This window comes from Papilio polytes, unplaced genomic scaffold, assembly GCF_000836215.1.
Source record: "Papilio polytes unplaced genomic scaffold, Ppol_1.0 DF821400.1, whole genome shotgun sequence".
Taxonomy (NCBI): domain Eukaryota; kingdom Metazoa; phylum Arthropoda; class Insecta; order Lepidoptera; family Papilionidae; genus Papilio; species Papilio polytes.
The window spans coordinates 2,912,011-2,927,411 of record NW_013527804.1 but is presented as its reverse complement, the minus strand read 5'-3'; the positions used below and the strand labels follow the sequence as shown (position 1 = coordinate 2,927,411).

General features: G+C 32.9%; 1 protein-coding gene across 3 annotated transcripts in view; it reads left to right on the top strand.

Annotated features, from left to right (window-relative positions):
• LOC106108776 (irregular chiasm C-roughest protein-like) overlaps positions 1-15,401 on the top strand; it is a 72,791-nt gene that overhangs the window by 37,262 nt on the left and 20,128 nt on the right. For all 3 annotated transcript variants that reach the window (XM_013290038.1, XM_013290037.1, XM_013290039.1), the window contains exons 2-5: positions 7,787-8,083; positions 10,436-10,586; positions 14,500-14,580; positions 15,204-15,355. In XM_013290038.1, coding sequence (XP_013145492.1) covers positions 7,862-8,083; positions 10,436-10,586; positions 14,500-14,580; positions 15,204-15,355 — 606 coding nt within the window. In that variant the 5' untranslated portion in view covers positions 7,787-7,861. The remainder of the gene's footprint in view (positions 1-7,786; positions 8,084-10,435; positions 10,587-14,499; positions 14,581-15,203; positions 15,356-15,401) is intronic.

The following is a 15,401-nucleotide window of genomic DNA, read 5'->3' as shown; positions in this document are numbered from 1 at the left end:
AACGGTCCCTTATACTTAAGTGACTATATACTTATGCAGTAACCTATAATTAACTTAATATTTTAGTAGATTGCTAAGAATCATAGCAATAGAAATACTATAGATACGTTCCACTAATGATATTCCTTTTAACATATCTGTAGTCATTAGACATATCTCACACGATCTCAGAATAGGACCCCGCCGTTCCCAGTTTGTTTTACTTTTGTCTCTCATTCCCTTCTAAATGTGTACGAACGTTGAACTTTCGAGGGTTCCACAGATAGTGTATTTGTACTGAAATAGATTACAAATACATTAACAAACACTTCCACTTTACCACCTGGATTGATTTAAAATTAAAAGTATAAACATTACAATTATTTTTAAAACAAAAGTAACATGTAACCTTTTCTAAATTCTTATTAGTGACTGCCTTACAGTAACGCCATGGGCGTAAGACGGAATAGGGCGCCACAGGTCTGCAAAAAGCCATATAAATCTCGCCCAGGGCGGTAGTAGCGGTCAGACAATACACAAAAACATCACGTCTATGATTTTTCTATACATTAAGCTTATCCAAAAGTATGTAGTTCCAATAAACAGACGTAAGTGATAGTGGGTTGATGCGTTGCATTCCGTAATATCATGTTTTTGCCCACGCGTTGTATTCCACCGCAATCTCACGTTGTGATGCGGTTGAAAGTCAATACGCACGTAAAACTAGTCTTATTCACTCGACTTTTAAAGCATAAGGGTATGCGTACACTATTGACTACACTATCACACGACGGTTGTGCGATTGTTAATTATTTCCCAGCCAATTCAATTGTTTAGTTGCACAACTAAAAATCGCGTAGTGTTTTTAGTTGTGAATCAAAGTGGGACTAAACAGTTGTGCGATAGATTAGTTTCAGGTGTCGCACGCTCTAAGGGAAGTTTCTAAATTTTGTATTTGCTAGTCATTTTAAATCTTAACGACTCTACAATGTTCTATCGCTCACTAATTTGTGTTGTAATACTTCGACAACTAAACTAAGACGATGCGCAAACAAGAAGTCCTTCAATAAGCGAACCTACAATTTCCTCAAAGGCCGGCAACGCATCTGTAGTTCCTCTGTAGTTGCGGATGTCCACGAGCGTCGTTTACCACCCCTGTGTTCTCGCCGCTCGTTTGCCCCCTTCTCAATTGTTTAGTCCCATTGATTCCTATGAGATAATATGGATCACACTACCTTATTTTTAGTTGTGCAACTAAACAGATGAATTGGCTGCGAAACAATCGACAATCGCACAACAGCCCTCTCTAAACAATTGTACATTTTTGATCAATGAAAATTTGATGTGTATTATTACATCTACCATTTCCTTACTTCCACAATTCTATCTCTTATTAATGTCGTTCCTCGACAGAACAGAGTAATAATAGTTTTAAATTAAAGTTTCGTTCATTAAGGTCTCATCTGAACAACTCTCCAATGTTAAACCGTAATCGCTCGCAATAAGCCACGGGGGCGTTGCGTAGTGACATTTGATATTTTTAATGGGACCACACGCAATCGGTGTCGTGTGTTAGAAATATTGCGTGGGCGTTCTATACAAATTGTATCGTTCCATTTAAAATTAATAATTAATATAAAGTGATGACGCAATAAGGTACTTTATTGTATGTTTCCTAAAATTTAATTCACTCGGTCAGGAATTAATTTTTATGTGTCGAGAAGTTTGTTTTATAACTTACGGGTGCTTGTTTTAATTGTGTTTAGGTTATAAAAGACTGTTATGTTATAAGGCTTTTCGTACACGATTCATTAAAAAGATTATAGTCGTGTGTACGGAACGCGCTATGCTATAAAATGCAATGATACAATAATTTTGAAGACAAAGAGCATGCAAACGCTTGAAACTAAACTATCAAACAACTGTTTAGTCTCGCTTTGATTCCTATGAGCTTATATGGTGCGCACACTACTATACTCTGTGCAACTAAACAGTTGAAGGGTCTGCGAAACAATTGCCAATCGGTGTTTTTTTTGTAATATAAGGTGGCAAACGAGCAAGCGGCCACCTGAATCCACCGAAATGGAAAGCGACCGCTGCCCATAAACATCCGCAATTGCAGATGCGTTGCCTACCCTTAATTGATGGAGGAGGGAAAGCACGTAAAGAGGACATTTCCCCTTCCTATGTCAATCCTCCACAATCAAATCCACTTTTCCTTCCCATCCTTTCCTCTTAAGAAAATGGTGGAAAGGAAAAGAGACTAAAATTAGGCCTCCGGCACAAAAACTCTTGTGTTCCGACCTAAGAGAGTTGTAATAATTTGCTTTTAAATCTCTATATAGAGACTGAAATAATCTCTGTATGGTTGTTTGTTGCAACGCCACTCTTTGCTCAGCGCTGGACCGGACCGACAATGATGGATTGTGAATCGTGAACAACAAATGCATTTACCGGATCCGCGTGTCTAGAAAATGAACAGTTTTATAACGATGTTTGGACGTTCTTTAGTATATGAAATGGTTTGCTATACGCTATAAAACACTGAAACTATCTACATAAGTTAATTTAACTATAGTAAACAAATAAAAAATCATAAATTAAATTGATAGTTATATTATACCAAATGTTTAATACACGTGATTTTTTCTGTTTCGAAATTCTTTTCGTCCTTACTTTCTATAAAAAAGCAGAAATAAGAACTGGCTCTCGTATAAATGTTTGTAGTAGAAACGCAAAGCAAAAAAACAATTACTTTTACAATAAAATACAGAAACAAATCCGAAATTCTTTCATTGTATAATTTCATGAATAAATATTAGGGGCGCCTTTAAAAATAATTACGGCAATGAAAATTGGCCCTCAAGTCGACTAGTGACGACCACCTACAGTTTTTTACAAATTTACTGCCAAAAAACTCCCTGTTGTTTTTGTAAGTGTGAACAGGGTTTTTTTTATAATTTTAGGGGAAACATTTATTAGTCACAATGGGTTTGTAAAAATTGTTTTTTTTATTCACACAAATATACAATTATACTAATATTATAAAGAGGAAAGATTTGTATTTTTGTCTGTTTTGAAATTAAAAAACTACTTGGCTGATTTTAAACATTCTTTCACCGTTAAATAGCTACATTATCGCAGAGTAACATAGATTAGTTATATTTATTAAAAAAAATGTTTCCGCGCGGACGAAGACACGAGCAACAGCTAGTACTATTAATAAGAAAGTGACTCTTTCCGTTGATAATTCGATAGTTTCTGATAATTCCAGTCATATTACAAGATGACGGATTACACATTCGATCCGTGACATGGCCATTAAAAAAATTATAGTTAACCTTTTTTGTGTAATAAACGCTCAGTATTTCAACTCACTAATGACGTAATTTAAAAATAAAAAATGACATTTTAAGTACACTCGAGAGCAAAAGTTTAGCGCGTATAATCGTGGGCGTGGCTTTATAATTGATAGGCGCACGAGTCATTAATCATTAATAGTTTCTTATCTCTCCCACGAATAATTAAAAAAGGTTATTAAAACAATCCTTTAATGGACTTCACTGGCACGAATAATAAACATGATGGCCACAATTGTAATTGAGTTGCGTAACGAGTGATATCTCAGTGTGTGTGGGCCTTTAAATGTAATTGTATAACTGAGTTTAATAAATCTCATAAAAATAATTAAATAAAATAAATAAAAATAAAAAGATTCTTACTGTTGTCACAAAAACAGTTTCCTATGAGCTAAGTAAAAAAAAAGTTGAATCGACAACAATGGGCTGCAGGCTCAGTGTGGACAGCATGTCCTAAGCCATGCGGAGCTGGTTCTCAGCCTGTCCCGGAGAGCAACGTTGCGACAGTTCAGAGGTGACCGTCTTTAGCCTATGTTTTTCCAAACTATGTTCTACATCTTTGCCAAAGTTCATCGATATCCATTCAGGAGTTTAGGCTACAAACTCTATCAAACATCCATCTGTCTAAACTTGCGCATTTGTAATATAGCTGTTGCTCGCAACTTCGCCTGTGTGAATTTAAATAATAAAAAAATAGCCTATATTACTCATTGATAACGTAACTTTTTAATGGTGAAAGAATTTTTGAAATTCGCCCAGTAGTTTTTGAGTTATTTCAACACATACAAAAATACATTTTTTTTCTCTTTATAACATTAGCAAAGACTAGTAACATTATGAATGAAATTTTAGAATAACATAAGGCATAGTAAAATGATGGATATATTTTTTCAATGAATGTAAAAAAACAAACGACCAATTCATGGGAACTGGCAACCATCTTGGCCGCAGACCGCGACAATTAACCGAAGTACACATAATTATAAAAAAGTAGGCGTTAAAATAATATTTGTCCCGGCCACATGCGCGATATGGTAGGTAAAAACACCGAGCTTACAAAACTAGAAGTGACTTGTGGTAAATCGATTTTACAAAAGGTTTATTCTTGTAACATTTTTGTTTTATACAAGAGAGAGAGAAATAGAGAGAAGAGTCGCTTAAACATTAAGTGTGATTTATTATATAACATAAAACTACATTTAGCGTCACAAAAAGCGTCTCTCTGACTGATCATTGATGACTGCGATAGATAAAGGTTAAAATAACGAAACAAATAAAATGAGGTTTAGGCTAAGCGCCATCCGCGCTGGGCCACCTCAAGCCCGGTGAATCTGTAAATGCCTCTTCAAGGCAAACAGTGACAAATCAGTCACAAAAAAAAACATATAAAATGAGAACGGTATAAGTCTTTTAAATATTTTATAAATACCATTCATTTATAAGATATCAAAGTAAACTTTTTGTCGCATATTTTGTAAGGCCACTTCCAGCGGTTGTATATCAATGTACCGAGATTACACTGTCACCAGATGGCCGAGGCATGTGCGGGACACATTAGTATTATCTACTTAGCATGTGCGTTACTAGTGAATTATTTTACATTTAAAAACGACATATTTGGAAGATAATGTTATTGTTTATAAATTGTAACCCTAATTACTCTAGTACGTTTTATGCTACAAAATAATATCCGATCGCCAGATTAAAAAACGCAGTTTAAAATCTTTAATATTGATATTTATAACTAAATCTACACTAAGCAACACCTTTAATAGCTATTCAATGACTTATGTTCCTCCTGAACTTAGTTTTTTTATCATGTACTAGCTGTTTCCGTGCGACTTTATCCGCGTCAAATTATGGAAATTTTATTTTTTTGTTTACATTTGTCAAATTATCAATAGCATAAGTCAAAATGAGAAGACAACAAACCTTAGCAATCTTGCTTTCTTGATGTTGAAAGCAACTTATGGTCTCTTTCCCACATTAGGGTTTTTATGCAAAATATTTACCCCCCAAGTTTAATGTCGTGAAAATATATATCCTAAAGTGTGACATAAGTGTAGCGCTTTTTATTAATAAAAAATTATTAAAAAATTGCTGTAATTCAGAAGGTAAATAGTTGAAAAATTCTTTAAAAAACAGCAATACACGTCCAAACATAATTAAGATGTTTATTTTGTAACAGTTATGTTGAAATAACCGTTGGATAATTGTCGCTAAACATTGAATTAAACAGCAGGGGGCGCTATAAACCGGCTTTGTGTGAATTATGCTAATAACGTTCTCGTTTGCATTTTATACTAGCAATTGTATGTATATTTACTGTAGCATAATCCAGATGCCGTAATAATTTAAAAGTTAGAGGTACTGATTAACTATCTAGTGTTCGAATACGGCAAACACATCATAGTAGAAGGTGGCAATGTCATCACCAGAGCCGGAGGCCTAATTTTAGTCCCTTTCCTTTTCCACCCTTTACTTGAGAGGAAAGGATTTGAAGGAAAAGCGTATTTGACAGTGGAGACGCATGTGAAGGAGAAATTTCCTCTTTATTTGCGTCTCCTCATCCGGCAATTAAGGGTAGGCAACGCATCTGCAATTGCGGATGTCTATGGGCAGCGGTCGCTTGCCATATCGGTGGATTCAGGTGGCCGCTTGCTCGTTTGCCAACTTAAATCATAAAAAAAAAACATCATAGTAGGTGTCAATGTTATCCCCAGACATACGTTCCCACTGAGGGGCGGGGAGCCTTTAAATTAGGAATAATAAGTTACAAAGTATGCTAAAAAATTAAATATATATCCCGTAGAGTTAAGTCCTTATTACTTTAATAAACCAGACCAACCAGTTAATTATCATAGAGTACAATTTCATGAATAATTTAAGCTTCAACATATTTATATTATAAAATATTTCAATCGTTTGGTTATTGAGGACCACCTGCAGTTGTTGATTTATTTGATAACTAGCGTAGAATGAAAAAACAAAAGAGAGTAGCCTATGTGTTCTTCCAGACTATCCTCTATATCTATACCAAATTTCATCGCAATCTGTTAAGCCGTTTATGCTAAGTCTAACAAACATCCATCTAAACTTTCGCATTTATAATAGTAAGATTCTCCAGTCAACGTTGACCTCGTTGACATGCGACACTTTCCCCCTAAGTCATAAAGTGTTTAAAAATAATCTTCAGAAGTTAATCGTATGCCACTGATTGCTCTTACAAACGTCATCCGGTGATCATTGACGCATCCTTCTGTGGTAAATTATGAAGCTAATAATATCAAGTTAACAAGATGAAATGCTTTGAAAATAAAGGGTGTTTGAAACAAACGGTAGTATCGGAAGTAGTAAATGAACAGGCATCCTCATATATTAAAAAAAAAAACTAATATTTGTTTAATTTTAAATAGTGTTTATAGTTTGTCTAAATACTTTAGACTAGTTCGACAATTAATTTCAAATTTAGTAGGGATGGGTTGTGTGAAATCAGTCATGAATCTTATCGATTTTTATTCTTATAGAAGTTGCAATCGATAGATGTATAGTTATAACTTATGAAATGAAAAAAAAAACACTGTTTTCTCAAACTAATAATGACCATAACAAATAATGAGAGTAAATAAATTTTATTACTACTACAGCCGTATGTGATCGAAATCGATTTTGGTATTATTTCTGTCATCGCTAAATTCTCTACACTGTAATCAATATTAGAATTGTCCACTAAAATAGTGAATAAGAAAATAATAATTTTAGTTGAGTTCGATAATTATTCAAACCGAATATCGATAGTTTAAAACTGTTCGCTATGTGTGTTTGTTTCGTCACTACCATACCTGTCTATTTAGTATGGCATTTGCCTTCATACAAATTGAATTCGATACTTCATATACGTCATTAAACTAATCTATCTTATTTAGACACACAATAGTTGTGTTGATTAACTTTTACCTGACACTTCATCGGCGCGAAGTAAAAAAAAAACTTAGTATTTAGTCTATGTGTTCTTTTAGTCTATGTTCTACGTATCTGTCAATTTTCATCGAAATCTATTATGACGTTTTGGGGGGTACTTAGTAAAAACCATCCAATTCGCATTAATCTTGTGTTTTAGTACGATTTTTACCTTAGGAATTCATTGCCGAAAGAAATCTACAAAAATGTCATAATTTTTATCCAGGTTCGTAAATACGATAGAAATAAGTGTATGAGTATTTTGACATTAAAATTACCGTTATACTAAGGGCAAGTCCCACCAAATTGTAAATTTATAACAATCTAACGTTTAAAATATGTTATGGATATATCAGATCTTGTTCCCTTATCTTACAGTGACGTCATTTTTAAGCTATCCGCCACTATCAGCTCGTGATGTAGAAGTCTAAGTAATGTAGAATTTCTAATTTCAGCTTCAGACAGTAATCATATTTCTTTTGTTCCAGATGTCCTAAAATCAAACTCGACAAATGAGACAAAACAAATCTTCAGTACAACATGAGACAAAAATATAAGCCGAGATGGCGGCGAAATTCAAACGATTTCTAAATGGAATGTATATAGTGCGTGCGCGCAGGGATGATTCGAAACTCGAAAATAGAACGTCCGTTAAAGCGGGTTCGCGCCGGAAACAGCAATGGCGTCGACCGGATGCCGGGATTTTGTTACTGTCTCTCGCCGCCCTTTTTGTCTGTGTTAATGCTTACCAAGAACAACGTTTCGCAATGGAACCACAAGATCAGGTTTGTACTTTTGTTATGATATTTTAAATTCATTTCTAGACATATGTTCTCGAAACTCGAAATACTTCTTCCTGCGGTTTAAATTCAAATGCCAAGTTCTATATTTACTTGAAGGAAATGATTGTTAGCAAAATAGGGATGTGACTAATAACCCTAAATATCCGCTTATGCAGATACATTGCCTAACTTTAACCAAGAAAGACGCACAGAAAGAGGCTCTCCTACTTATGCGTCCCATCCCTCGCCAAATCTACTTTCCTTTCTCATCCTTTTTTGTACATATGGTGGACAGAGAAGACGACTAACATTATACCTTTAGCAAAGCACACTTGTCAGACGAAACGTTGAATTCCTCTCACTTCAGGCCTGTATTCTGTGTGGTCGTGGTACTGGACCAGGAGATCCGAAGTTAAATTGGTGAACACTTCACCTTAGCCATGGTTTAAATTTTCATATTCAGTGTGTTCTCCAATTTGTCAAATAAGATTATAACATGGCGTTTAAATATCGTAATAGTAACGTGTTAAACAAGCTTCTAATATTCTTATGAATATTTATAATCAAGATTAGTGCGATCTTGATACGTACGAGCATAATTCAGCATATCGCATTAGATTTCCATGTTGTAAATAAAAGTTAACGGCCTTGCCGTTGGTCCTATCAAACTGTTGTGACGTATGGCCCAAGTTATAAGAAACGGCGAATATTTTAATTATAAATAAAATAAAATAATGTTTAATCCTTGTCAACACTACAATTATAAATAAAAAAAAAGTAATTAAACACAGAATAATGAGAAACGTAAATAATGAAATGAAAAAAAAGAGATATTTAAAATTAGCATTGCAATGCTGACTGGATTGGGTCCTCGCTCCGCTATAAATGCTGAATGCTCCTAACTGAAGCACCAGCGCTGATCTTCCGCAAGATCTTGGGATCATCCACACTAATATTATTACCAATTAATGTTCTTATTAATAAAAGCATATAAAATTAGTGTATAAAATGTATTTAGTATCTTAAATATTTCAATAATTTCTTAGGGAATGTTATTTAAAGTTTTTAATAATGAGCATAATATTTATAGTTAATAATATATTAATAATATAGTTTAAATTACTTTATAATACTTACTCTGTTACAAATATTAAAAAAAAATCATAGGAATTTTCAACATTTTCTGGTATGTTCCCGCCTTTATGGTCACCGGGTGAATTTTACACAGTTTATTAATGTTAATGTTTTCGACAAAATCTTATGACTTGGAAAGCCTACTGTTTTAATTTGAATAATAAATTAGTTGATTTCCATAGGCGTACTACCTAACGTTCCGGTTTATCATCCTGATGGTATCGAAAATGAAAACATAAATAAAAACCTATTCAAATTACAAATGAATTAAACATGTTTCTGTTTTAATAGAAAATTCAATAAAGGAAAATATATGACATATTTTTTTAAGCCTATTAGTTATAAAATATTGTTAATTAATTATTCAAAATCTGGTTCTCTTTAAAAAATACAAACGGAATTTGTTTTTACAAAATTTGTTAATTAATATTTTATTCAGAGACAAGTAAAAAAAACGTAATTTGTTACAACAAGTGTTAATGTGGCTTAATTTGAATAAACAGTACAAAATACCGTTGAATAATTAAAAAAAATATTTCAATTAAAAAAATATACATTAACTGTATTACCCTAACAATACTTAGACGCTTTAACGTGTGTTTTAACACTTTGATCGCTTGATTGATATTATGTGGTTACGAGTTTCGCAACATTTATTAACTAGCTCTTGATCGCGACTTCGTCTGCATGAAATAAAAAACATAGCCAATGTTACTCATTAATAACGTAGCTTTTCAATGGTGAAAGAATATTTAAAATCGGCCTAGTAGTTTTTAAGTTATTTCAATACAAAAATGTCATCTTATTCTAGCTTTACGAGTAAATCGGATTTCGCAAGTCTATATGTAATGTCTCATAAACCATGATTTAATAAAAAAATCCGTGCTGAGAGCTATATCTATCGTATAAAATGGTTGATATATGTTTAAGCAAAAGTTTATTTGCAAAGCTGTTTTATAGTAAGACCTAACATTCGAGTCTAGAAGTCAATATACACGTAGCGTTAAGACTTCGAAACAGAAGAAACATTCAATTGTGATACCTAACCTATTATTTAAGAATCCTAGTATGGAAATATATTATGACGTAAGAAATTGTATTTCCACACTATTATACGCAATAAAATTGTTATCTCTTTTACTATTGGTTCTCGAAATTTCTAGACAAAACTTCGTTCGAGTTATTAATTATATTAATTAAGTTTATTTAACATTTGAACAGAGCGCGATAGTCGGGTCGAGGGTGACTTTACCTTGCCGAGTGGAGAACAAAATCGGCACACTGCAATGGACGAAGGATGACTTTGGTTTGGGCACACAGCGCAATTTAAGCGGCTACGAGAGGTACTCCATGATAGGAAGCGACGAAGAAGGTAAATATATTTTAAGTCAATAAGTAAATGGTTAATATCTATTATGAGATAAAACCTTGATACACGAAATATTAAATGCACTATAGTCTTATTATAGTGTGTCTAAATAATTTAGATTAGTTTGACAATTTATTTCAAATTTAGTAGGGATGGGTTGTGTGAAATCAGTCATGAATCTTATCGATTTTCGATTTTTATTCTTATAGAAGTTGGATTCGATAGATTTGTAGTTATAACTTATGAAATAAAAAAAACACTGTTTTCTCATATTAATAATGACCATAACAAATATGAGAGTAAATAAATGTTTATTACTACTACAGCCGTACGTAATCAAATTAGATTTCCCTATTATTTCTGTCATCGCTAAATTCTCTACACTATAATCAATACTAGAATAGTCCTCCAAATTAATGAATAAGAAAATAATATTTTTAGTTGAGTTTGATAATTATTTTAACCGAATATCGATAGTTCAAAATTGTTCGCTATGTGTGTTTGTTCGTCACTACGATACCTGTCTATTAAGTATGACATTTGCCTTCATCATTTGCCTTGTTTCTTTTCATCATTTGTCATCATTCATTTGCCGTCATTTATCAAAATAATCTATCTTATTAGACAAACTATAAATAATATATCCATTACGTCATCGATAGTAGATTTTGTAGTAGTTAGTGCATTTAACAACCGATAGGGGCGCTGCACAGATGTCATAAAATTGAAGATTTTAACACTTTCTCAAATTATCAGCACACAACACACGACACATAACATAAGTTACCTTTAGAATTTATAATCTATTTACTTTGTTACAAAATTATATTCAAAACTAACTGTTGCTCGCAACTTCGTTCGCGAGGAATTAAAGAAATAAAGTGATAAGATAGCTTTTTAACTGTCTAAAAATTATTGAAATCGGTGCAGTAGTTTAAGAGTTATTCCAATACATATAAAAATACAAAATTTCACCTCTTTATAATCTTAACATAGATTAGTTTTTGCCAGCAACTTAGTTCGCGCGGAATTAAAAAAACAACAAAAGGAAGATGTATGTCGTCTGTACCAGTTTACTTAGGGACCCGTTGAACTGTTCTGAAGCTAGCTAGTAATCATCCATCTAAACTTTCGTATTGAATGGTAAGATTAACGAAAAAAAGCATATGGCGGCCATACAAAGATTGACGTATATTTACTTAATTCAGGCGTTGGAATAAAATGAATACGCGTTGATGTATAAATATGAAGATGAGAGATGTATTTGAAAGATTTATGCCATTTCCACTAAGTGTTTTTATTTTACAACCGATAAAAAATTTAATATTTATAACTGTATTTATTTTTATTCATCACGCGGCCAGTGGAATTGATTCGTTATATTAAACAGTTGAATGAACTGTGTTTTAAATTAATCATTAACATTTATAAATATCATTACATTGGCCGTGAGAGAATGTAAACAAATAGACTGTAACCACGGGTCTATCACGAAAAGTTACGTAATAGTTGCGAGAAAGTTTTCGTACCGCTATTGAAAAAATGTCTATGAGATTTGTTAATGCATTTTATTAAGCTCTCTGAAGGCTTATCACGAATATTCGTGAGAGTATATTCTTATCGTCATCGATAAATTTAATACTGAGCGAAAAATAAAAACCGACGAATCTCATACAAATTTTGTCGATAACGTTACGGAAATGTTTTCACGAATTTTCGTGATAACCCCTCTGTTCATGTTTTAAAACGAGATTTTTGGCACAACGTACAAGTACAGAGTAATGAAAAAAATTTAGGTAAACCATGTTACGTGTGTTTTATTTTTAATTTTGTATATCACGGTTACGCACCTGTTTTACTAGTCGTTACTAGGATGAATAAAGGCAACCACACACGAATTGTACGCAATCTTACGACATTTTTAGCGGACTGCAAACTTTGGCCTGTGTATGGACGTCAACTGATTGCCCAATATATTTAACTTTAATCAGTCCGTGTATAGCTCTAATACGTTTTTAGATTTAGTACTAGAAACTCAAAATAAATAGCTGAAACATCCCTTTAGCCTAAAAAGTCTGATAGTTTTTAGTGTACAGTCGGCTGCAAAATTAAAAAAAATTATAGTTGGTACTTTGGTTTCAAATTTTTTATTAAATATATTCGTCAATAAAACGTTTCTATGATCTATAATCTATCTATTCATGGATACAATACGACATATTTTTATAACCAAAGACGTGATTACAATTCCTAAAATTTAGTAATTGTATACATATTTGTGGAGCTGAGTGTACTTTTTTTAGTACGATGTAATTATACTGAGAGCGGTATTTAAAGCAATATATTTAACTAGATATGACATGAAATATGTTAGCAATTAAATAAATAATTATTCTATTCTCTATTGAGTAATAAAATTCAAAGGTAACAGTACAAATTAATCTTGAATTCCCAAAACGTTAATAATCAAGGTATCTTTAACGCAACGAGCTTTGCGAAATGTATTATTAGAGCTTCTGCGAGCTTTTGCCTATTGAAAGTTCATTGCTCCGTTCGCTTCGGATATGATGATTGCTTGACGCATTGAAACTGAAATATTCCCAAGGTCGTTGAAATGTATTCATTGTTTTTACAGCGGTGAGTTTACAATTGTCAATTTTATTTTATTACAGTCTTTTTTATCTGTGAAATTAAGGAGTACAAACCACCCCCAAGATCTAACGAATCAATATAATGGGTAATTTGGTGAATTTTCGAACTAATAACACGGTCTCTTTCAGTCTTATGACGCTGTAGACATTCGAGTCACGTATAACATCATCGCGAATAAATAATTCGACCGCTTTCCCGAATTCTAATTGAAAATGTAATGTATATTTCTGCCACCAGAGGGCATAGACAAAGATTCGTATCGCTAGTGAAATAAAAACTACACTCTTGTTTTATTAATTACGTATGTAATGATATGTATGTATGTACATTCATTAACACACATTCATACACTTACACCCTCAATCTCACATACACACACACGCACACACATTCACTCATATACACACCAGCACACATGAGAGACGGTTAACAAGTAATTATTAACAACTAGCTTTCGCCCGCGACTCCGTCCGCGTGGAGTTCAAAAACACAAAAGTTAATAGCCTATGTGTTTTTCCAGACTATCCTCTACTGTCTGTACCAAATTTCATTGAGACCCGTTCAGCCGTTTAGGCTACAAACTCTAACAAACATCCATCCATCCATCTAAACTTTCGCATTTATAATATTAGTAAGAGTAAGATAGTAAGATTAGTAAGATTAATTTATAGTTACTAATTAACAGTAAGTTTATTTTTTTCTGTAATTTATATAGCTTCGATACTTTAGTTTCTTTTTGTTGTTAAATGTACCTGAAAGGGAAGGCATTAGCTCCTTAAGCACAGGATTTCCTACTAAAGCGGTAGTGATCTTGTAAATAATGATTATAAAATACAGAATCTTTATTATTATTATACTAGCTGTTCCCGTGCGGCTTCATCCGCATGGAATTATAAAAACTTTTTTCTTGTTTACATTTATAAAATTCTCAATTGCAAATGTCAAAATACAAATGACCTTACTATGGCAATCTTGCTTCCTTGATGTTGGCAGCAGCATATGGTCTCTTTCGCACATTGGGGTTTTTAATCCAATTTATTTACCCCTTAAGTTTAATAGCGTGAAAATATATAGCCTAAAGCGTGAAGTAAGTGTAGGGCTTTTTTATTAAAGAAAGACATATACAAAAATATTCTGTAATTCCTGACATCTTACGCCACAAAGAAGTGTGTGTTTACGCTTTATTATAATAGTATAAATTATTATGTATTAAGAAGTAAATGAAAACAATTTACGATCATTTAATATGCTCATTTGGTTGCAGGTGACTATTCTCTAGACATCAGAGACGTGACTCTGGATGACGACGGCAAATATCAGTGTCAAGTTAGTTCAGGACTGAACGGTAAGTTTGATCCCGTAGGAGTAGGCAAAGAGATTCAAATATATATAGACGGCATAGTTAAGACTTCACTTGAAACATTTTTCACATAAACATAGCTAACGCTATCTATTGATAAATCCTCAAGACCATGTGTTTCAATTTATTGTCAATAGATGTCATTAAATAATGTAAAATGTTTGTATTTTGTTTTGTAAAATGTTTTATTACATGTCAATATACGTGGTGGCACTAAAATTGACAACTGATATATACCTTCCAGAGAGAGTACCGGTAAAAATATTATTTAATATGCCTCGTCTATATATTTATATGTCTTTGGTACGTAATTTTGTGTTAACATGTATTTGATAGTAAAATAATTTTGCAATATATATTCATAGTTACCTAAATTCTACATTACTTAATTTTTTTATTTTTATATTTGAATTACACAAACACAATTAACTACCAAATTAATTTACCAAAGTAAAATTGAATATAACAATCATGTTAATAAATAAATAATCTCATTTAATAAAATAACGCGGAGTAAACTTATTGGGAATTCTTACACCAAACATTTGCTTCCAATACTCCAACATTCCATAATCCGTCGGTTGCATCCAATCAGCTTTATATTCCAGGCGAGCCGGCAATTCGATCTCGCTACGCGCAGCTCACGGTGTTGATCGCACCAGATCCCCCTCGGATCGTACAAGGGGCTTTCATTGACGCCACAGAGGACCAACCTGTGGATATCGAGTGCGTTTCCGAAGGTGGAAAACCGCCGGCTGAAGTGAGATTTTCCTTTACATTTTCCATTTAAAATTGCTTTTGTGATA